Source organism: Mycotypha africana (assembly GCF_025528875.1).
Source record: "Mycotypha africana strain NRRL 2978 chromosome Unknown BDF20scaffold_2, whole genome shotgun sequence".
In the NCBI taxonomy this organism is placed as follows: domain Eukaryota; kingdom Fungi; phylum Mucoromycota; class Mucoromycetes; order Mucorales; family Mycotyphaceae; genus Mycotypha; species Mycotypha africana.
In genome coordinates, this window is record NW_026515726.1 from 2,673,086 (window position 1) to 2,697,043 (window position 23,958).

The 23,958-nt window shown below is 38.2% G+C and overlaps 7 protein-coding genes and 1 non-coding gene across 8 annotated transcripts; 5 read left to right on the top strand and 3 right to left on the bottom strand.

Moving 5' to 3' along the window:
- Positions 1-806: 806 nt before the first annotated feature.
- On the top strand, positions 807-1,749 carry BDF20DRAFT_854650 (HIT-like domain-containing protein). The gene is made up of 7 exons (XM_053080195.1): positions 807-899; positions 961-1,002; positions 1,081-1,123; positions 1,199-1,214; positions 1,279-1,394; positions 1,474-1,497; positions 1,580-1,749. The coding sequence occupies exons 1-7, from the start codon at positions 850-852 to the stop codon at positions 1,709-1,711; spliced, it is 423 nt and encodes a 140-aa protein (XP_052939614.1). The 5' UTR covers positions 807-849; the 3' UTR covers positions 1,712-1,749.
- Positions 1,750-2,471: 722 nt separating this feature from the next.
- Positions 2,472-4,645, top strand: BDF20DRAFT_904940 (L-serine ammonia-lyase; the record flags this gene model as incomplete). Its single annotated transcript, XM_053083098.1, has 4 exons — positions 2,472-2,581; positions 2,639-2,814; positions 3,125-4,198; positions 4,281-4,645. The coding sequence occupies 4 exons, from the start codon at positions 2,472-2,474 to the stop codon at positions 4,643-4,645; spliced, it is 1,725 nt and encodes a 574-aa protein (XP_052939615.1).
- Positions 4,646-9,687: 5,042 nt separating this feature from the next.
- On the bottom strand, positions 9,688-10,677 carry BDF20DRAFT_833119 (uncharacterized protein; the record flags this gene model as incomplete). The annotated part of the gene is made up of 1 exon (XM_053078608.1): positions 9,688-10,677. The coding sequence occupies one exon, from the start codon at positions 10,675-10,677 to the stop codon at positions 9,688-9,690; it is 990 nt and encodes a 329-aa protein (XP_052939616.1).
- A 380-nt stretch (positions 10,678-11,057) lies between these two features.
- BDF20DRAFT_314776 (uncharacterized protein) lies at positions 11,058-12,737 on the top strand. The gene is made up of 3 exons (XM_053075187.1): positions 11,058-11,657; positions 11,713-11,959; positions 12,025-12,737. The coding sequence occupies exons 1-3, from the start codon at positions 11,550-11,552 to the stop codon at positions 12,471-12,473; spliced, it is 804 nt and encodes a 267-aa protein (XP_052939617.1). The 5' UTR covers positions 11,058-11,549; the 3' UTR covers positions 12,474-12,737.
- A 1,071-nt stretch (positions 12,738-13,808) lies between these two features.
- On the bottom strand, positions 13,809-13,891 carry BDF20DRAFT_t33. Its single transcript has one exon. It is a non-coding gene; the product is annotated as a tRNA-Tyr (tRNA).
- Positions 13,892-14,041: 150 nt separating this feature from the next.
- Positions 14,042-14,891, top strand: BDF20DRAFT_854689 (Sec61beta family-domain-containing protein). The gene is made up of 4 exons (XM_053080196.1): positions 14,042-14,194; positions 14,257-14,288; positions 14,523-14,636; positions 14,726-14,891. Exons 1-4 carry the CDS (start codon positions 14,192-14,194, stop codon positions 14,808-14,810), a joined length of 234 nt encoding a protein of 77 aa, XP_052939618.1. The 5' UTR covers positions 14,042-14,191; the 3' UTR covers positions 14,811-14,891.
- Positions 14,892-15,993: 1,102 nt separating this feature from the next.
- BDF20DRAFT_854691 (glycogen synthase) lies at positions 15,994-18,808 on the top strand. The gene is made up of 5 exons (XM_053080197.1): positions 15,994-16,207; positions 16,285-16,670; positions 16,883-17,207; positions 17,307-17,525; positions 17,650-18,808. Exons 1-5 carry the CDS (start codon positions 16,141-16,143, stop codon positions 18,711-18,713), a joined length of 2,061 nt encoding a protein of 686 aa, XP_052939619.1. The 5' UTR covers positions 15,994-16,140; the 3' UTR covers positions 18,714-18,808.
- A 1,001-nt stretch (positions 18,809-19,809) lies between these two features.
- BDF20DRAFT_814254 (potentiating neddylation domain-containing protein) lies at positions 19,810-20,177 on the bottom strand (the record flags this gene model as incomplete). Its single annotated transcript, XM_053076954.1, has 2 exons — positions 19,810-20,028; positions 20,118-20,177. 2 exons carry the CDS (start codon positions 20,175-20,177, stop codon positions 19,810-19,812), a joined length of 279 nt encoding a protein of 92 aa, XP_052939620.1.
- Positions 20,178-23,958: the final 3,781 nt, after the last annotated feature.

The window sequence follows — 23,958 nt, forward strand, 5'->3', positions numbered from 1 at the left end:
TTATATTATAACGTCGTGCAGTTTGACAGGATCTTGGCTAATTCATATAGTGCTGAGCCAGAGTATATCGATATAGTGAAATGGTGTTGGACAAGGGAATAAATAGGTTATTTACAAAGAAGCAGGAAAAAGATCCAAAAAAGCGGTTCAAGGAAAAGTCAGATTTGAGAAAGTAAATACCGCCGGCCGTCACGTCAAAAAGTGTGCCTATGATAATTTGATTTTTTATGCTTATAGATTGACCATGAGGGTCTAGCTCTTTATTGATGAGTATTCATAAATGATAACCGAGGGAAACGCGTCAGCAATGCTTCGCTCTTATGTAAGCCTCATCATATATTGCCATTGGGCATAATCCGAACCAAATTGGATCGAGAAATTTTAGCAATTGTACCTACCTGAACTTTTGAAATTAAACACCGTTGCATAGTGTATCTATTACATGCTCAGTCCCAACTGTCGTAATTGACAGAATAGGACGCTTTTTATGTAAGTTGTGTAGTCATTTCAACGACTTGATGCCTTTTCATCGTTTAACGCGCTTTCATCAGGAATTGCTTGCAGATCAATCCAAACAGGGCTTTTACAGTTACTATCAAGGCATTATTCAATGATAAACGGAAGCAAGTCTTATCAGAGGCCTAAAACTAACGACAGTATGCTTGGAAGTCAGTAAATACGCGAACCTTCTGCAAATCCTATTGATTGACGCATGCTCTTTTGGAGTTTGTATTTCCGTTTGTGATCGGAACACAATTTTTTTCGAGAAGAGGAAGGTCGACTAGACTGTATCGTTTTTCGCCCCTCTTTGTATTTCTTTCTTGGACTTCAAATCTTGGACCTTTAAGCATGTCTCACGAGCACTTGCAAGCGGATTGTATCTTTTGTAAAATTATTCGGTAATGTCTATTATCAAGTTTGCTTTACTGGACTACTTCGTTAACGTTCGTTTTCTCTTAGTGGTGAGATTCCTTCATTCAAAATCACCGAAACTGACAAAAGGTACATGCCCGCAGTGAAACAAATGTCATTTTCTTTCAAGAGAAAATAAGAATATATACTAAGATGGTAACAAAATAGTTATGCCTTTCTTGATATCAACCCTTTGAGTGAAGGTCACGCTGTAAGTTTTTTAATTTCTAAAAGGTGCAATATAATATGACCGCTAGACTTACACTGTTGCTATAATTTATTTCAGCTTATTATTCCTAAATGTGAGCAATAACAGAAAGTAGACGTCAACGTGAAGTATCCTACAGCTAATTCACGTTTTTCTAGACCATGCAGAGTATTTCCATCAAGTACCTGATGATGTTCTCGCTGATATGCTTCCTCTTGCCAAGAAGGTTGCTCTCGCAATCGGTTTAGAAGGCAATCAGTATAATTTACTACAAGTAAGAGAATATTATTCATAGAATTGACTTTGATTATTGAGCTACACATTCTCATCTCTGCGTTCATTCTTTATATTAGAATAATGGACGTATGGCACATCAGGTACTATCTGAAAAGAGTAACAACCAATGAGGAAACACTTAAAATTAACCTTATGCATTGTTATGTCTGGTTTTATCTGTAGGAGGTTTTCCATGTCCATTTCCATATTATCCCTAAGCCTGATACCGAAAAGGGTCTCAAGATAGGATGGCCTCAGATGAAGGTATCTAAGGAAGACCTTGAAAAGACTTACAACCGCATCAAAATTGATTAAAAATTGACAGCTGATTTCATATGGGCATACTGAATAAAGTATTGAATTCACATTCTGTGATCGATAATAAGACAAGTGAAGTTGCATGATACAGATGGTGCAAAGTTAGTAGAACACCAAGTTTTGTTGAATAGCCATTTTAAGCGGGGTAAGCTTGCTCAGATGAAGCCTGCTACTAGTTCAGCTACTTGCTGAGTTAGAGCGAGAATAATAAGCAGTACAAGTCTAGACCGAATATGGGGATGGTCAAAATGGTTGTGCAATGAATGATTTCTTTATTTTGATGTATGGAAGATGTAAATGACTATATGACCTTGGAAGAAAGGCTATCTTGAGATGACTTGAAGAATTGGTGTACTAAAAGTAGTTTTAGGATACAAAAAAAGGTCTCAAAGTTTGAAACTTTTACGATTTACCTTAAAGAGTGTTCACCGAGTCCATAGAAATTGCCATACTTCGACAGAAAATGGAATCACCGTGTACTTTTTACTTGAATGAGAGGCTGTCATTGGCTAAAAGCGTGGGTAAAGTGACTGTTCCAACTCTTAACAAAAAAAAAAATTGGAATTTTATACCAGATCAGAGTTGAATCATGTATAAAAACGGGAAAGCTTAACGAATTCCGTTTTGTTTCTTCGTCTATATTTGCTTGTATCTATTTTTTTCTTACATTAACAAGGAAAAAAAAAAAAGGAAAACTACCCCACTCTTTCTTCTTTCTTTTTTCCATTCATTAACAAAGTTAAACTATTTTCAACAAATGTTTGCTTTGAAGAGCTTTACTACTACTGTTACTCGACCCATTGTTCGTCGACAATTGAAGCAGGCTTTATATCGTGGCCGTGCAGCAGCAATTGTCCCACAATTTCAGTTAATAAAGCGCCTCAATTCAACATCTGCCAGTGCACAAGAAATTAACAATAACAGTGAGCCAGTAGAGAATACCAACGACCATCATGCTGTTGTCTCAACTTTTGATCTATTCTCCATCGGCGTTGGTCCTTCTTCTTCACATACAGTAGGCCCGATGCGCGCAGCCAAAATTTTCATATCAGATTTGGCAGAACATAATGTTTTGGATAAAGTATCGAAACTACGAGTAGGTAATGTAGCATCTATTCTGTTGGGTTATTGTCTATTTTTGTTATTTTTCCGAGTCCATGCTGTATTCCTGTCCATTCTTTCGTATATCAGTTTCACATTTCTAAATATAGAAAATTATAATGTTTGTTAAGAAAAGTTGCTTTCATCCCGCGGAAGCTGCATTTATTACTTCGGATGAGCAGTATATAGTGAGGAAGGGGGGCTTGTTGATGACGGATCGTTTTGGTTACGAGCATGCAAAATTCTATGCCATTAGGTGACTAACTTACCCTCCCTCCCCCCTTTTTTTTACCTTTAATTGAAATACAGATTTGTTTGGTTCTTTGGCTTTGACAGGTGTCGGACATGGTACTCCTGAAGCTGTTCTGATGGGTATCGAAGGTGAAAGTCCTGACAAAGTAGAGACTACAACCATCAAATCTCGTGTTCAAGATATCCAAACAAACAGCTCGATTCATTTGAACGGAACACATCGTATCAAATTCGACTATGAAAAGGACATGGTCTTCAACTATTTCAAGACTTTACCTCAACATCCCAATGGCCTGCGATTTTGCGCATACGACAAAGACATGAACATGATTGCTACCAACGAATATTTCAGTATTGGCGGTGGCTTCGTTGTTAACGAAGCAACACAATTGGATCACGGTGAAAATGTGTATTACAAACAAGACAATGAAAACGAAGCTGTAGTTGCTGACCGTCGTGAGCAAGATGTTGCAGTTGTTTCTTTACCGTTCCGCAATTCAGAAGAATTGATTGCAGTCTGTAAGCGTGAAAATATGACAATTGCTCAAGTAGTGTTTGAAAATGAATTACGATGGAGCACACCCGAAGAAATTAAAAGCAAATTATTAAGAATTTGGAACACCATGGATGAAAGCATCCGCAATGGTGTATTGGCTTCTGCTGACGATTATTTACCCGGCAGCTTGCGAGTAAAGCGTCGTGCACCTCGATTATACAGCAAGCTTTTAAAGGGTCTCTATGGTGGTCCTTTGAATCAAACTGGCATGTACAATCTTTCACAGATACCCTCCAACAACAATGAAGAGCAAATACAAGCCAAATCTTCCTCTACCGAAGCAATCAATACCCACTATCCCCTTTCCGTCTCTTTTCTACCCAAGAAACCAAGAAAGAAGTTTGTCTTGCCTGCCCTTGATTATCTCTCTGTGTATGCAATTGCTGTAAATGAAGAAAATGCTTGCGGTGGTCGTGTCGTTACTGCGCCTACCAACGGTGCTGCTGGTACCATCCCATCAGTTCTCAAGTACTATCTTGAATTCATTTCGGATAACCCTGAAAGAGATGTAATGGAATTTTTACTCACCACTTCTGCTATTGGTATGCTATTCAAGAGAGGTGCTAGTATATCAGGTAAGGAGGATATCGGACATACTTCTTTTTTCCTTTTCTCTTCTTTTTAAACCAAACTAACTGTTTTCTATCCATTTTATAGCTGCTGAGGTGGGCTGCCAAGGTGAAGTTGGTGTTGCCTGTTCCATGGCTGCAGCCGGCTTTACTGCCGTTATGGGTGGCACCGTCGAGCAAGTGGAAAACGCTGCTGAAATAGGTATGGAGCACAACTTGGGCTTGACTTGCGATCCTATTGCTGGCCTTGTGCAAGTGCCATGTATTGAACGTAATGCCTTAGCAGCAGTGAAGGCCATCGCAGCTGCTCAATTAGCTCTTAACGGTGAAGGTGATCACCGGGTCTCATTAGATCAAGTTATTGAGACTATGCGCCAAACTGGTGCTGATATGATGTCTAAATACAAGGAAACCAGTCAAGGCGGTTTAGCTGTCAACGTTCCTCTATGCTAACCTGTCAGAATTTGATTTATCGTCATTGTTCCTTGTGGTTACTGCAGAACAATAATTACAAATGTTCTACTCATGTTACAGCATTAATATTAACGATCATATACATTACCGCATATTTTATAATATTTTTATACTATCAAACTGTCCTTTTCCCATTCATTTTTCCGTTTGTTTTATTTAATAGAATTTTTTTTTTCAGGAAAGACTTTGTGCTGATTAACTATGAAAACAAGTCGATTGAGAGAAGTGGGGTGTATAATTTTCTTGCAGTACATTTAACTATCAGCCATCTTTGATATCGTTGAATGCTAAGCGATTATCTACAGCAAATGATTACGGCCTTTCACTCTACAACCTTTATAAAGTCTCTGGGCCAAATGGTCCCCTACTTGAGGGGTTTTGGACCAGAGTTCCCCTCTGTTAGACCCAACTTTGAGTTCGAGATGTTATAGTCAATCAATGATTACAAATAATGTAAACTATGAAATAAACATATTTTACCGAGTTTATGCTTTGAAATTTGTTGTAGTTTTTCTTCCTAGAAATTCAGGCAGACAGTATTTTATGGCGTATACGATAAATCCCCTTTCGTATATAACAATCGGCTTTATGCTGTATTCTCTTCTGCTCTTAACTACAAAAATACAAAAATGCTGAATGAATTACTGGCTCCTGGAAACGAAAGGTTTATAAATTTTTCAATATCATTTGGTATTCTTTATAACCTGTTGATCTGTGATCACGTCATTGGCTTCAATGGTTGTTTCTCAGCGGATGCCGGTCATGTATTGTTGTGTACTTCGTTTTTGATGTAATCTTTTCAGGTATGAGGCTGATTTCTCGCCCTCTTCCCTCCATCGAACGCCGGATTTTAAAGCTGCTATATCTGTGAGCCCCTGTTGTAGTTTATAAATTTTGCCCATCAGCGAAGGTAATTTTTCTGCAAGAACGGACGCAGGTGGTTTGGGCCGTAACAGGCGGTTGCGTTGTTTTTCAAGTTGAGTTAGAGTTTTTTGTCGCCAACAAGAGATTTTCCTTCCATACGTTCTGGCTGTTTCTTCTGTAATTTGCCTTATTTGTTCCCACTGGTCTTGAGGCGTAATTCGTGAGTCAAAGGATTCCACAAGACGCTCTAATCGATGCGTGAGATGTTGTTCGAATTTATCTTGTCTCAATAAGAATGGGTTCGCCCGAAGCAATCCAAGACCTAGTTTGGATTTGCCTACCCGTAACTGGATGGACAAAATCGAATGGTCAGACCATCGAGGGTCAATTCTTATATTAGCGTTGTCGTAAAGACCGTGTCTAAGGCTTTCGCCAGATAGATATAATCAATGACGGATGTGACGACCGATGTCGGTCCGTGTTGCCGTTGAAAAATGGGTACGCTGTCCATATTGTTAAGTATCATACTATTGAAAAAGGATTCGGTAAGCAGTGCTTCCCAAATGTTAGATGTGGCAGAGGTTAAGTCATTTCCACGGAGATGCGAATAGTTAAAGTCTCCTGAAATAATCAATCTGTCTAATTGGATGGTTGTATTCAAACTGTGTAGTAATTTAGTCAAGTCGGAAAAGAAAGAACGTCGAGTCGGTGGGGATGAAGCGGGTGCATAGAGATTCAGTATATAAAAAGGTGTAAAAAACTGTTGAGGATGGGTAACTTTACAAAGCTGGAATCGATTCAAAACTTAAAGTTTTGGACATTTATATATAAAATCCAATATAATCATCATTAGTGTCCTATAAATTTATGGGATGAATACTATGCTGAAGTATCTAGTAAAGTCAATTAATAATTTAGTGAGAAAGAGATAATGCCTACATAATCCGTCCAAAAGGCTTGGGTAGGTTGTAATTGGAATTATAAGCGATCGATTATGTTTGAGGAGGAGGTATGCGTTTCTTGTAGACAAAGGATGTCAAATTTTTGAAGTTTAGAATATCGTAGATAGTTATGGGTTGAGGTTGAAGTTGAGGATGTGATGGTCTTCACCAAGCCGTTGGCATTCAGTGAAGCGTAGTGACAAGAGATATGTTTTGTCATTATATACATATTGTTTAGGGTGATGTATTATTGATGAGCCTCTTCGGCAGAGGCATCATCCTAACGTCTATTAATTTCCTTTACTAAAACAGTTAGATCATCATGAAGCCTGCGCAGTGCATTTGCATCTTCGGCTGATAAGTCTTCCACGGCTAACCCGTTGTTCTCCATTTGATGTTCAAGTTGAGCTTCGTCAAACAATTTCCGTTTATATGCGATTCATTAAGAGGTATATCCTTCTCTGCGACTAATTGTTCAACTTCCATGTCATCAATATCTTCGTCGGCGTCACTGACGATATCGGTATCTGATTCATCCTGAAGGCTCTCAGCTTCAATTGGTTTACTAGATGATTCGGTTTCCGTACTGGCTGCATGAATAGATTCGGCGATTATGGGAACGGGAGTAGTCTTTTCTGTTCTTAGCTTGCGGATTAATCGTCTCACGAGGGTATTCAAAAGCCCGATGGCCGAGTTGGTGGCAGTTGTAACACCGGATTCTTGCTTTGGATTTTTCACATTCAAAGTTGGTGTGACTGGTTTCATGACAATAGCGGCACCACGTGGGCATGTTGTTCCAAGTACAATGGAAGACTTCATCCGTGTTTTGCCACATAACAGTGTGTGCCAATGGAACTATCGTGGAGTCGGTGGGGTTTGTGCTCAGTACAGCGTAACCTGATTTCATGAACAGGCCGGTGGTAGGTTCAGTAACGATGCCTACGTCGACTAAGTCTCCAAACGGTTTAAGGCTGTTGTATATTGAGGCATAAGTCTGTATATAGATATTGACAGAGACAAATAAATCCTGCAATACTTGCTATGTGACTATCCCATAATATAACATTGGTCTCTTCTGGTACTTAATCATTCACTGTTGAGATTACATATGGATAAATTACATATTCTTTATTGTCTGTGCATTATGAGATAATATTACTATAATAGAGTCCAATGCTAGAGCATGTTCCATACATATTTTATCCTAAGCCAGATAATAATAAGATAGATCCAATGGACATAATAGACTGAGGTATTCATGATATGAATGGCGCAGCAGAGACCTGAAGGTCGGATAAAAGATCTCTGGCTCAGCAACGCCACTTGTATCAGTTAGACCCAGACATTATCCAGAAAGATCATGTCTATTCCAGCAATTTCCATATTCTCTTAACATATATATATCCGCCTATGAAGATCCAATTGTATTCTTCCACATAGTCATATCAACTGATATCAATGATACGAATGATTAAACATGTCTCATGTTACTGTTCTGATTTCCTAGAAATTTCCAAGCAAGCAAACTCCGCAAGGCATATCTCATTCTCAGATCAAAGTTCCTGGAAAGTATAAATATGATCCCAAGTTGAAGTGTAGAAGTCTTTGTCTTATCTTTGTCGTAATTGACTCTTAATAAACCTACCACAAGTTTTCACAGACTTTCTCTTTGTTTTTCTATTCTTTCTATTATTATACTTTACACGCACACAACAGTTTTTAGATTCTTTTCAGCCTTTGGAGCTGCCCCGGGCAATTTAGATAAGCTAAATATCTCGTGTCCATTGGGCTTAAAAAATGTCAGTAATAAAAATCCTTGTTTAAAAGTGATATCTGCTTAAATATCTTATGCGCAAAGTGCGCACTAAAGGTTAAAGTCAGTTTAACCTGCTCTGCTTAACAACTGGAGGTTAAAGTCAGTTTAACCTGCTCTGCTTAACTGAAGGTTAAAGTCAGTTTAACCTGCTCTGCTTAACAACTGAAGGTTAAAGTCAGTTTAACCTGCTCTGCTTAACTGAAGGTTAAAGTCAGTTTAACCTGCTCTGCTTAACTGAAGGTTAAAGTCAGTTTAACCTGCTCTGCTTAACTGAAGGTTAAAGTCAGTTTAACCTGCTCTGCTTAACAACTGAAGGTTTTAAGTCAGCTTAACCTGCTCTGCTTAACTGGAGGTTAAAGTCAGTTTAACCTACTCTGCTTAACAACTGGAGGTTAAAGTCATCTAAATCATTGAAGCGGAATTAAGGGCAAATGCAGTCGTAACAACATGTTATCCTCCTATAACTTCACTGTCAGTTTTATGCGTCAATTTATGACTAACAGATATATAATAGACGCTTTTAAGGCATCACTATTAAAGCTTATAATCCAGAGCTGCTAGTGGCATTTGAGCAAGATACGGAATCCGTTGAAAAGTACTGAAAAGTACTCTTTATACAAGCTATAAGCTCTTCTGTCTAAACAGGTCAAGTACTTTTCGAACCGTGCTTCGCCAAAAATATGAGCTTTTTCATTTCAAGCACTGAGATGAAACTATGACTTTTCTCGCCAGTGCACTGGCTCAAAGCACGCTCCCCCGTTGAAGTATTTGAAGGAGATCATGATTACCTCGAGTAGTTGAGCGGTCTACGAACTTCCCTATTGAAGCATTTACGGTTTGAATAATTAATTATTCATTGATATATAGTAATGGAAGCTGATTGATGCTTTTGCATCTCATTCTTATTAAAAATATTCTCAATTTATATTCAATAAAGGCAAGATCGCATACAAGCTTCCTTTGCGTATGCGAACCTGTTCAACAAGATCGTACCAGAAACATTGCTGCTCCTCGAGCATTATCAATAAGCACATCTATGTTATATTCCACAACACTGCCTAACAATAATAAGTATACATAAAAAAACAAAAAAAAAAAAAAAAAAAAAAAAAATAGATGAAAAGAAAACTGAGCGTCTCAAAGAGAGATGCATTTATATATCTGTAGTAGAGTAAGGCGATTATATAGCAGATAAGAAAGGAAAGGGAGCTATGTTGTCTATCAATATTTTGCAGTAATTATTCCCTTTTTTATATTTTTTTGAAGAGCTTTTAACTGTTGTGAAAATTTATTGCAAACAAACTTCTTTTACTGCAGTATTGATGAATTTCGATTATTCATATTCACGTCAACCAGTGATGAAAGTGATATTATCGGAATAGCAAGTATAATGTATTACTTTATACATTTGTATAGAGACCTATAAAGTAATATGGCATGTAATTAAATGATGATTCATCCAAATACCATACCCTTTTATGGTTTCGAATTGTATTAATAGCAACTCTGTTGACTGAATGGATTTTTTGTGGTATATCATCAGAAAGAAAACTGCTGATGATTATTGACGCTAGGCTGTGCCACTCATTCAGTATCAAGCGTAATGCCCCCTTATTTATTGCAGAAGCCGCCAAAACCCTTACATTAGCACAATAGCGACTAAGTAATTGGGCTTGCGATGAGTTCAAAGGAGCTTGATTTTTAGGCCATCTTATGTGAAGAACTTGTATTCTTGATAGAAATATACTATCGAAGGTGTTTCTATGGTTAAATTCCGAAGAGATACCCTCAAATAGTTGCAAGATGGAGATCCGAGCGCTTGAAGGTTGATTAGCGCCTGCATAAAAGCGTTTTTTACGTGAAAACACCACTACCTTTTCTTTCAAGGCGCGATAGAAAACCATGTGACGCCCATCTGATAGTTGATAAAAGTTGAGCGTTTTGCGAAAGTTTGGAAAATAATAGTCCCGCTCATCATCCTGTAATGGCGTCATGAAACTAACATTTTTGAACGAATGGCAGAGGTTTTTTAGAGTACCTATTGATTCATTGTTCGTTGAATAGAGAAAAGAAACCTTAGGACAATATTGGGCAATGGCCGCGTATATCGCTGCTCCGACAGGTAATTCATCTGGGAACACTATTGTTCGAACAGATTCTCCATATCTCTCGAAAAAGCCGATAACGTCAGACTCGGTTATGCCTTGTTTGGAAGGAAATATCACCTTTTTATGAACTTGCTTTTGAACCAAACGGAAGGAAAACTTGTTGAGAAATAAGAAAGGTTTCAAATTGTCAGTGTCTACATGCTGAAGTATCTTTTCCAATAGTTCGTTCGGCAGCGACGGCAGTAATTGCTTCAAATTCGAAGGTGAGTTGTTGCGTTCCATGTTTAATGGCACCAAAGAGCATTAAGGACACGTAAGAGAAGAAAAAGGGAAATTGTGGCAATACCTTAAAGAACTAAGGCCAATGTATTCTTCACATGCTTTTTGGATTTTGATTAATGGTGTACCTTATCTCTCATATAGTGATAGATGAGTATTAGAGGTAATTTTGATTCATTGCTGGATAGTCGGCAAAACCAAAGTGTAAGTATAGGGCGCTCTGTAGGTGTATAATCCTTTGCAGGAGATACTCATAAAATTACTTTCTGATTTTTACATTCAAGCGATTACTTTTGCCCTACGATTCATTCCTTGAGGAACAATTATGAAGAATCAAATACGTAATGACAAATAATGAATGACTAGCTGATAAAGCTTGCACCTATCATGATTTATTGAGTGAGTTCCTCCATTTAGACAAATTATTACATTCACCTTAATTGATACATATAGTTTATATCAATTAGATGCTGCCTATGAAACTTTTCAATTGATAGATAGGTATGTATAGTTGGCATTATCTGCAGTCGGACCATTGAAAGCAACCATTTAAAACGGGTACAGTCAACGCTTCAGTACAAGTTGAAGAAAGTTATAGAAGACTAAGATCTGCAAAAGCAATCTTCTGACAATTAAACAAATTTTTTAAACTCCTTTTCCCCTAGAATTAATAAAAAAAAAAAAAAAAAGTCATTTTCCTCATCATACTATCACTTGAAATTAATCAACCATGTCCACCCAATACTCCAAAACAAATGTTAACATTCTCAAAGAACACATTAAAACTCTTATGGCAGACAAACGTACAGTAATTTAATCAAATTCCAACATTGTCTTGAACCTTAAAGAAAAATAAATCCAACTTTTCAATAGCCATGGAATTGATTATTGCGTTCAAAGAACATCTTCAAGAAACCAACTTTGAACTAACAATTTCAGGAGAACAATCAATTTTGATGCAATCCAACCAGTGCTTTGACTTTGTATGTAAACACCTTACCTCTCACTTACTTGAACTAATAAAAACTCTTTTTGTAGCTTCCTATAAACAACCACCACACACCAACATCATCACGTCCACCACAACAACAACCATTACCACCATTATCTCCCCAACAGCAACAACCATTACTGCCATCACCTCCGCCGCAAGAACAATCATTACCACCATCACCTACACGACAAAACCGCACCCTTCGATTAAATCGAACCCTAGCATCACCCTACGCATCACCCACACCTCCAAAAAAACAGAAAAAAAACAAAACAACTTATAGACAACAAGGTAATACTTTAATACATACATAAAAAACGCATCAACTTACACACTGAAATTAACCTTCAAAATAGATATTACGACATTTGTCAGGAAACTAAACGAACTAAAAGAAACCACCCCTCAACTTACCTACCGCCCTCCCTCACCTATCACCTTAACAATAAAACCGAATGAATCAACAATAAACAACATGACCATGAGGGAAATTCTGGACGCATACGATACATTTGCCAAAAATGAACTTCGTATGCATTTCAGCCGCTATTACATGGCATACCAATTTTACAAAAAAACAGAAACATACGAATACTCAGACGCAGAACTGTACAGACAACAGTTCCCAAACAATAAGAAAATGCAAGACAAATGTTCAAAAATTAACACAGAAGGAAAAAAAGTCGACATCATTGCCACTTACATTGGTGGCATTGATAAACTTTACAATGAAGCAATACTTGATCGAAGATTTAGCTTATATAACTTTACATTAGCTAACTTACGAAAAGTGTTGAAACAATAGACCAAATGAACAGTCCAATTTTACCGCCATTGCATAGCTTGGAAATTGTACAAATTCGCTGCTAACGACCCACTCGGTCAAGTTCACTTTTCCAATCTGGCCCTTCCAGAAAATTAAAGTATGGTAAAAAAGATAGCAAAACATCGCTCTAGAAGGCCACAAAGTGGGACCTTTTCACGCAAATACTTGGAGGCGTCGAAAAACTGTACAATGAACCATTCCTCGACCTTAATATACTTTACACAACTTTGATCTCAAACATGTGATTAAATATATCCAATAAACTTTTTCATTGCAAGAAAATCAATCATCTGCAATTATGAAATTCTCCAAGATAAAATAAAAGCGGCGAGGAACTATCACGCCAATGAATAGCCAAACAAAACGCTACCATGTAGGGTATATTCCCTGAAAACCTGACCATCCTTTTCATCCAGCAAGATCTCCTGTCAAGATACACAGTTCTTATTTTTTTTCCATCAAAAAAACCGCGTCCTGGCAAAAAAAATAGTTGACTTTTTAACTTGATGCCATTTAAGCCAAAGCAAACTTCTTTACTGAAAGTTATGCAACATAATAACCGGAGCTTTACTACGTTGTCACCAATACAAGTCTGGGCCCGATGTAGCGACGACGATAAATGTAAATTGGCTAAACAATTAAGAAAACAATTGAGAAAACAAAAAGACCAGCACTCGTCGTCTGCATCAGTACAAACTTATATTTCCCTCTCACAAAAATACAAAGGCCCAACCGCAAGCTCATCGAAAATTTCGGCTAACGTATTATTCCTTGAGCGTAAAACACACGCATCAATGCGTGTCATGACCATCTATCTCGGTGGTTACGCTTCAAGCCAACCGCGTCTAATATCGGTCTAAAGTGAACTATCCTGTTTACCAGTGCTTTTATCTGTTCTTATATAACTCTACCTTGTATTGCTGTTATAATGAATCTTTTGTAACTTATCTGTTCAGAGTATTTCTAACGCCAACTCGAGCAAAAGTCTTTTAGTCAACTTGGTAAATCTCATCATTGGTGCGATACATGTGTCAATGTTGTAATGCCTATCTTTTCTATTGTTGATTGTCGCCTTTAGAAATTACTACACTCGTTAAAATATATCAAACTTTCGAGCAAGAAAGATAGTAATAGCACTAATGAACGGTGGAGAGAAGATAGTGTAGCCATTCGACCTTTGACTAACATAAAAAATACCAAAGACCAGATTGATACTTTACGACGTGCGTTCCTAATCAGCGTTAGTTGATCCTGCTACAAGAAAAAATTGCCTATTTCTACACACACCACACAAGAGATAAATAAAAAAGTTATTCCGGCCTTCCGGATTCGAACCAGAGACCTAAAGATGACGGTTAAACTACAGTCTTCCGCTCTACCAACTGAGCTAAGGCCGGTGATACATTTGTTGAATTGTAAAATAAAATATCAGGAGCAAAAATAAGAACGACGCACATGACGCTCCGGTCCAGACATGCACTGATTTGCGGTATTTTGTATAAGGGCACGGACTAATCTGGACGTATGAGTAAAATACAAGTAGGAAAATGACGAAAATATTTTTAATAAAAATGTGTGGTATTTGACATCCAATGAAAAGCCTCCAACAGTTTTTTCACAGTATACGTTTTACTTTACTCCCAAGCATCTCTTTTCTTTTACCACTTCCCCATTTCCATCAATAGAATTTCTTTAGAATGGTAATTCTTATTCATCATAGAGTTGAAGCTGGTTACTGACTCTCTTGATATTGTCTTTTTAGGCTGATTCGTCTACTCCCAAGGGCACCATTAGGTAAAGTGAACTTTTTTTTTTTTCAATTCATTGGCTTTTTGTGAGACTTCTTCATCCATATGGGGGTCATCATGGGGTTGGCATTCGCACCCAACAGCCTACAGAGCATTCCTCAGCCGTGTGTATAGACTGGTCGAAGAATACTTTTAAAGATTGGAATAGATGGTCGACCCATGACAATGTTGGACAGTTGTTGACGAAAAAATATGTTTGAATTTTTTTTCAATTTTATAGAAAGCGTGTAACTTCTCGTAGCAATGCTAATAGTGGAGCTCGTGGCGGCATTCCTGGTGGAAGCACTTCAAGCATGATGCGTATTTACTCTGATGATTCCCCCGGTCTCCGTGTGTAAGTTTACCACCTCCTCCATGAGAAGACAGAAAAGTACAGACTTTCTCACAACATGTGTGGACTTTTATCTATTCCTTCCTTTATAGTGATCCTGTTGTTGTGTTGGTTCTTTCTTTGACTTTCATTGCCTCTGTTTTCGGTTTACATATTGTCGGCAAGTTTTTAGCTTAAACAGCTTGAAAAGGATGGGGTCATCTTATTGGGACGTCAACTCTCTTTATTTTTTTTTTTTTTTTTTTCCCTCTTTTCTTTGACGCGAATGGATAAACATGGAATATACATCTATTGCCTATTTGGAACCTCTTTTAGGATAAATATTTGTTTTTGAGAAAAACAACCGCCAAATAAACTTATTGTACATACTTTTGTAATAAATTCCTTTAAGACAAGCCTTTTTTGGTTTAAGCTAAAAGCCTAAAAAAAAAAAAAAAGAAACACGACAGCTTTACTCCACCATGAAGAGAGAGGGTCTCTTCCGCCTTACTTCCGGTTTCAGACAGTGTCTTTTTTTTTTTTTTTTTTTTTTCTTTACAGAAAATAAGGGTTTAAAAATTTCTCCTGGATTTCGGAAAGTCAATCATTCATTTTTTTTTTTTTTTCTCTATTATGCGTTACCCTTGATATGCTTTTTTCAGGGCTGTCGATGAAACATCTTGTCGTTTCCCGTTTTTTTTTTTTTTTTTTTTTTTTTTTTTTTTTGAAAGAAAGGTAAAGTCAAGAAGGGAAGAGTGGAAAACCTTCTTCATCTGCACAAAAAGAAGGAAAAGAAAGGAAGCATTTCTCAATGGAGGAATGGCCCTTGCGTTTTGGGCAATGGATGTTACTTAAAAAGTCTAATAACCAACAAATGATTTCATGCATAAGACAAGACCCACAAACTTACATAAGGAAAAGAGGTCTAGCACTTTTCCCGTTTTATGCTTATAAAAAAGGCAAAGTAGAGTAACACGAAGGCCCAAAATCTAAACAGACTATTCAGTTTTAGTAAGAGTTAAGTGGGGATCAAAGCTTGTCATCTGGGAAGAAAGCCAAATAGTGTATTACACAGTCTATCTAAAATAATAATGTCCCATTCTAGCATAATGACGAACAATCGCCGGTCAAAAATGTAAAAAAAAAAGTGCACACTTTGCTAGAAACAATGCGAAAAGTGGGTGTTGTAGACAGTAAAACAAGCCTTTCTACAGATATACCGACGAAAAGTTTCCCATCACGCCACGATAATCTGTGCTTTTTTTTTTTGTAGAGAGGAAAAAAACCAAAAAGAAAAAACCCGTATATATAGAGAGCATTCACTTGTTGCATTGTTTTTTATTTCTCTTTTTTTTTTTTTTTTTTTTTTTTCTCTTCTCTTCTTTTCTTTTCTTTTCCTTTATCTCTTGTCATTCTCTGTTAAACGTCCTCGTTTTCCTAACAAACTTACTTCTAAGGAAACATCTTCCATAATAACATCTCCCATTCATCTTTATCATTTCAATAAAGTAACAAGTAACATAAAAAAATGACTGTTCAAAGGGACGTTTACAATCCTCTTCTCTTTGAAATTGCTTGGGAAGTCGCCAACAAAGGTAAGTTCATCAGGAAAGGAAACTCAAGTACAGGCAGGCAGAGGATGCTCATTGCTTTTTTTTTTGCTGCTTGACAGTGGGTGGTATCTACACTGTCATTAGAACAAAGGTTCCTGTTACCGTTCGTGAATTCGGAGACCGTTATACCTTAATCGGTCCTCTCTCTTACAAGACAGCTCCTATGGAAGTGGAAGCTTGTGAACCTGCCAATGAAAAGATGAAGGAAGTCCTTGACAAAATGGCTGCAGATGGTGTCAAATATCTCTACGGTCGCTGGTTGGTAGAAGGTTCTCCTTATGTCTTGTTGTTCGATACAGGTAGTCAAGCAGGCAAACTCAATGAATGGAAAGGTGATCTCTGGCGTTCTGCTGGTATTCCTTCACCACCCAACGACACGGAAACAAACGATGCTATCCTTTTCGGCTACTTGGTGACATGGTTCATCGGTGAATTGACACCCAAGGTAAACTTAAACCCAAGTGGGTTAACAACATGCTTATTTTAAGAGACACTATGTGTGTGTGTGTGTGTGTGTGTGTGTGTGGAGTTTGATTTTCTATGGGGAGAGAGAGGGGACACCCACCTCTTTCCACTCTTTCAGAAAAGAGTGGCAAACCCAGAACTGTTCGTTCGATGCTAACTCTGAAAACTTTTTTAACTTTGAACCATCTTTAGTATAACCAACCGAATGATCCTGCGATCATCTGCCACTTCCATGAATGGTTAGCTGGTGTAGCTGTTCCCTTGATCAAGAAGCGTCATCTTGACGTTTGCACCATCTTTACCACTCACGCCACTCTTTTGGGTCGTTATCTCTGTGCAGGTTCTGTCGACTTTTATAACAATCTCGCCAACTTTGATGTCGATGCAGAGGCAGGCAAGCGTGGTATTTATCACAGATACTGTATTGAGCGTAGTGCTGCTCATTGTGCCGATGTCTTTACCACTGTCTCTCATATCACTGCCTATGAATCAGAACATCTCCTCAAACGAAAGCCTGGTAAGCGTCCTTTTCTCATCTTGATTTTACCGAGTGGGATGCGTTTACTCATGCCATTTTTTTTTTTTTTTTTTTTTTCCTTTCTCACTTTCATTTTAGATGGTGTCTTGCCGAACGGTTTGAATGTGGTGAAATTCTCCGCTATGCATGAATTCCAGAATCTTCACGCTTTATCCAAGGAAAAGATCCATGACTTTGTCCGTGGTCACTTTTACGGTCACTATGATTTCGACCTCGATAACACCATCTATATTTTCACAGCGGGTCGTTATGAATATCGCAATAAAGGCGTGGATATGTTTGTAGAGTCCCTCGCACGTAAGTTTCTCATGCTAAATACATAGGATGTTGAATCAACACAGGGGTGGGGGAAAAGTCCTATCTCCATTTGAATTTTTTTTTTTTTTTTAACATCTGTTTCTTTTTTATCTACTATATTTAGGTTTAAATGCCCGTCTCAAGTCCTCCGGTTCAAATATGACAGTAGTAGCCTTCATTATTATGCCGACAGCCACCCATTCATTCAATGTGGAAGCCTTGAAGGGTCAAGCAGTGACGCGTCAACTTCGCTCAACTGTCAGTGAGATTCAGGATCGTGTAGGAAAAGCTATTTACGAGAATGCTTTGCGATTGGAGGACATCAACCCGGCCAACTTCCTTTCGGATGCTGACAAAGTGCTTTTGAAACGCCGCGTGTTCGCCCTCAAGCGCATGAACCTTCCTCCTATTGTCACCCACAACATTGTCGATGACGGTAAAGACCCTGTCTTGAACCAGCTTCGTCGTCTTCACATGTTTAACAATGCAGATGATCGCGTCAAAATTGTCTTCCATCCTGAATTCCTCAATGCCAACAACCCTCTCTTTGGTATGGACTATGAAGAATTTGTCCGAGGCTGTCATTTGGGTGTCTTCCCTTCCTACTATGAACCTTGGGGCTATACACCTGCTGAATGTACTGTCATGGGCGTTCCTTCCGTCACCACCAACCTGTCTGGTTTCGGCTGTTTCATGGAAGAAAATATTGAGAACTGTGAGGATTATGGTATCTACATTACAGATCGTCGTATGAAGTCAGTAGAGGATTCGCTTCAACAATTGTGTGATCAAATGTATCAATTCGTGCAAAAGACGCGTCGTCAACGTATCAACCAACGTAACAGAACAGAGCGTCTTTCTGATCTCCTTGACTGGAAGCGCATGGGTCTTGAATACATCAAAGCTCGTACATTGGCTCTCCGTCGCGCTTATCCGGATAGCTTTTTGGACGATGAAGACGACTTTTCACAAGATGTTCCTGTAAAGATACCTAAGCCCCTCTCAGCACCTGCCTCTCCTCGTATCAAAATGGAAGTAAACAACCTTTTTGATGATAATGACGAAGAAGAAGAGAACTTTTTATTCCCAGCGCTTCGAAAGAAAAACCAAGTTCAATCAAGAGAACAAGAGCTTTTAAGTGAAGGTGATATTGAAGCATTCAATAAGCTAACGCTTGAAAACAAGTAGAAACTTTTTGTTTTTTTGTTATGAGAGCAATATGCCTTTCTGCTTCTCTATTCCTCCACTACGTTCGCCCTTTTTTTTTTTTTTCTTTTTTGTTTCTATATCGACTGTGTACAAAAGAAAAAACGTCTCCTTTTTTTAAATGATCCTGCTCTTTCATTATTTGATCCTCTATCTATTGTTATTTTTACCTATGCATTTTCTTTTAACCTAATACTAAAACGATAATAAAAGTCCATTCCATTTTACAGCATCACTCTATTTTCTCTCTGTGAAGACGCTTCCAAAGAAACGAGTCAAGAAAAGCTTAATAATGGATGATGCATCTCAATCCATGTCATTTCTATCGAAAGATAGAATCCATCGTATACTGAATAAGGCATTTTTACCGAACAACCCCCCTGAAAATATTTTAAAAAAAAAAACCAACAAAAAGACGAAAGTTGCCGTAGAGATCCTAGTAAGGATCATACAAGAAAAATAGTCTATATAAAAAAAAAGCTCACAAGAAGCTCCCCATTTTTCTTTTTCCCCAAGTCATACGATAGAACTGCCCTTGGGTACACTGTTCCTGGAAGTCGCTGTTTCCAACTTTGGCAAGTGATTTTCCATTGGCTTAGAGAGAAAATAAACGAAGCTGTTTGGCTTGCCAATGGATGGCTGTTGTGCATCACGCGTTATTGGAAAACTAATCCTACCCATCACAGACATACGCTGTTACAAAGTAATATTCTCATTACAAATGTCTCGTCATGTCATAAAAAAAACCAATAGCCATCAGAAAACATCATACCATATGATTTTCAAGTTGAAAGCATGATAGAATGATCAGCAAGAAAAAGTTTGACTTTTCCCGCCTTTTGACCATTGTTTTTTTTTTTTTTGGCAAAGGGGATTTTCAAAACATTTTTTTGTTTTATTTTACACGAAATACGACGTTTTTTTATGCCATCACTAAACTCAGCCAAACCCTGATTTAAAAAAGATACTTCTTCTGTTTCGTTCCTGTTTTCTTACTAACAAGCCTGATGTTGACCTTTTCTCCATTCGACAAACTCATCAAATAAAACCGGCCCTAACGAAAAATAGATATATTTAGTCAAATAAAGCTCTCTGTAAAGAGGATCTTGACTGGGCTTTCTTTACATGCTGAACTTTCATCATAGTTGGATAGATCATACTGTACAAAATCCAAAAAGCTTAGCCATTGATCTCGGTTAATCACTTTGACCGGTTTCCTTTCCTTTAGAAATTGTACAAATGGATCTACAATAGGGTATTTGGAGCCTAGCAGCATGGTCCATAAAACGGAAGCGATCTAATAGAAGGAGGGTATCATTTTTTTTTTTTTTTCTTAAGTCACTAGCACTTTCTCTGGACAGTCCATGCAGAGCGGAATGAGCTTACTTCGATATCCATGCATTTTTGGTCTCGGTTCTTTGCATAGTTAAACGTGTATTTGTACATCTCTTTGAATTGATGTGGATCCTTTAATACTTTTTCGAATTCAGGACGCTTTTCCCTTAGTTTCTCTACTGAATCCGTTCTATGTAAAAAAAAACCCAGAGACATGAGCCTACTACTTTCCGCTTTCTGGAGGAGGAGGAGGAGGGGGCGGGGTGGTTTTTGAAACTCCTGTATGCTTACTGTAGGTCTTTCATGCCAATCATCCATTCATCCTTTGTTATATATCCTAGTAACAATATCAATCAGCAAACGATACTTGCGAGAGACCCCCCCCACTGCACTCTTCTACTGGTTGTTGCTTTTACCCATCGTTGAATTGCGCATTTTCCATGCAATGGCAAATATCAGAACCTACAAAAGCATTTTCTCTGTTAATTCTGCTTTCTTTTTGTCCTTGAGAGCTCTTTTCTTTATCATTACATCTTCAATAGACAACCCCAAGTCTTCAAAAAATTGTTGCGTCCCTCTGGGTGATATGAGATCCGGTGTATCTGCATCGGCATACCGTTGAAACAATTGTAAGCATTCCACTTCATTAAACTATCCATCAAAGAAAAAAAAGAAAAAAGAGTGGGCTGAAATGAGATAGACGCCTTCTTTTTCAAAACGCTGGAATGACATATCTGCCCCTGGCAAATTTTACTTTAGGTCTATCACAGTGGGAAAGTATGAAAAATAGAAAGCATTATCGAATCTATTCTCCCCAGGCCAAACTTTTTTTTTTTTTTTTTTTTTGAAAGCCATGATATAAAATAGACAATTGCTTACACAACAATAGTGGGTGCCGCTGGCGACGTCTTCATGCGAGTAAGTGCTTGATTATCTCGTTTAACAGTATTATCTACGCGAGCATGGTTATGCATAGACGTCTGGGTATTCGCTCTTTTTCGCTTAGGCTGATTGTGTACAGCTGCTGTAGAGCTTTGTTTCGCGCCCATGTTCGATTGGCTGTGCTTCTTTGATGACTTTACACAATGTGGAGATGAGGGTGAGATGGTGTTTGTAAGTATATCGTCTATAGATAGGTAGAGTGTTGTGTGGTCAATACAGGATATCCACTGTAAAACTCTATGTCTTTATTGCTACTGACTATAATGGATTACGCAGCAAATGACGTTGACGACCTAGCAACAAAAAGTCCTTTTATCCTCAAGTAGTTGAGTGGTGTACTCGTTGAAAAGATGGTGTCAAAACAAATCAATGGAAGACATTCACAAAAAGGACCCAATAGGCACGTTCGGGGTTTAAATTGAATTGAAGTTCCTGATTCACAAAAAGATGTATCCATGAAAGGGTGGTGTTTTTTCAATACCCAAGAGACCACCTATCAACACTGACCAGGGCAAATAGAAAAACCCTTCATTGACTCCTATTCACAAAAAAATGAGGGAGAATGCAAGTGAAGTGAAAGCAAACTATAGAAGGATAACGATTATTTCAGATTGTCTCCTTTTTTTTTGAACATGAATAACTATCATTTTCAACGCATTTTTCATCTATGTAGACAATGTTCTTTTTTAATTTTGGACAATTATTTTGCAGTATTCCATCTTTCCTGGTCAAATCAACGCATGATTGTTATTTTAGGCATCCCTCCTATTCTAGAATAAGAAAGATAGTACACCCTTTTGCCAAAACGATGTCGCAGGAAAAGAAGTGGAAAGTGTCGCACTTTTACAAAAATCCGTTACCTGAAGGTCATTTTCAAGTGAAATAAAGACGAACACCATTCTTGGCCAGTGGAAATAAATATCTTTTGCTAATCATAGTAATAGGAGGAAAAGAAGAAAGACAATGTGTGGTTATATAGGCGGCAAATCAACAACGATGCTATATACAGCTTGCCTATAAGGATGATGTATTACAGATGGAGATAGAAAATTTTATAACGGTCTTTGTCAAAACCCTTGGGGCCTTGAGCCTCGGCAGACCTGAAGGGCCGGGCAGCAGAGATGCGTTTTTTCAGCGGGCGGGCACGGGTAGCTAGCCAACTATGTCTACTCCTTCAAATATCCTTGATATCTCTCATTGTATTGAAGTATGATTTAAAATACATTTACTACAAATAAAAAATCAATAAGGAAGTCGATAACAAAGTCTATACAAAATACTTGACTTTACCTTGGTCGTTTTTTGAGAACATAAAAATTTCATCGTCTTGAATAAGAGCCAGCTTCATGGAAGGAGGACTTTCATCTCTTTTGCGATAAGCCCTCCTTCCATGAAGTTTAATTTGTTTCTCCCGCAAAACGAACTGAAACTGTTTAGTGTCTTGTTGTTGAAATAGTTTCAACATTGTAAAATACAGTCATTCCACTCTCAGAGCGTTTGCAAGGCGTATAATCTTGTTCTTAACACACGTACGGGAACTGCCGGATCACTCAAATAGCACACTTCGCATTTATCGCCCAATGCTGGAAACTCCTTCAAGCTTGAACGCTGTTTTCTTCATTGAACTGTAATTGGTAAAAGATGCAGAGTGCTCGGTTTCGACTTGTAAAAACCATGATTATTTTATAAAGAGAAGAGGGTGTGAGGTATTTGCTTAGTTAGAATTGATAGCTGTTATAAGTCGATGGCTATGAATTTAAGTGTCTTTATTATTCTAGAAGAAAGATGAATAGCTGGCTGGAATTGCTATTCATTCACTTCAGGTTCAGATGCTTCACGTGTCATTGCTTATACTTTAATCCTCCATCTTGTTATAAACTTGTACATAACCCTATATTGGACGTACTATAGATAGACCGTGGTGGAATGTATTCTCTACCTGGTCGTACGTACTCGAGTATTGTAGTTAGTATCTCACCAAACACGTCACTACCCAAGGCTACAAACTTTTTCATGTTATGTATGGAGAACACAAGCAAGTTTAAACTGCAGGGTAAACGATTCCATGTCGGTAACTCGGAAGACGGGACTTGCCGTTCAACTTCTGGAATAGAGTAACCAGTGCTCCAAAGGTTGCTTCGATCGAAGAACGGAAACTACCAAGAATAGAATTGTACTTTGCTTCTTCGGGGGTAAGTTCTTTGCTACGTTGCTTACAAATAGGAAGGACAAAGTTTTCTTTGCCGAGGTAAGAGTTGTTAGCTAAGATACGATCAACGAATAGAGTATATCCACCCATCCAGAACGATACAATCGTACTTACTAACTTTGCCCTTAAGCTTCATCTTTGCCAGCATAGACCCATCGTTGCAACTAGCACAAGGGTGCAGAGTCAGATACGAACAAGACCATACCGTTGATATCGGTACACACCTGGGTACGAAAACCAGATTTCTTGAGCTTATAGGAATAGTAGATGGCATGGTTGGTGGCTTTATGTAAGTAGCTTTGGTATCATGGCCGTCCACCATGAAGGTAACATGCTTAAAGTCTTCAGGGTTGAAATGCATAGCACACATAATACGAAATTTGGCCAAAGAGAACATGGTTGCCAAACACTGGTCCAACATCTTTCCTCGCTTCTTCCCATGCTTAACGTAGAACCGATGGTAGATACTATGGTAACTACTGGCAGGGATGAATCTCGCCATGTGAGCAATCGATGCTCCCGTCAGCAACTGGTAGAGTACCAGTAACCCTTTCTCTACTCCCCCGGTAGGGACCTGGGTACTCATCGTTCGCAAACAACACCACCAAGAAAAAGAAAACGGGAATATAACCCAAGTGCTCCAGCACGTATGACTTGACATGCTGTATGTCTTTAATCTCTTTTACCACCGTGCGATGGTACTTTGTCTTTGCCAACACTGGCCAGTCCATGGTAAGGAAC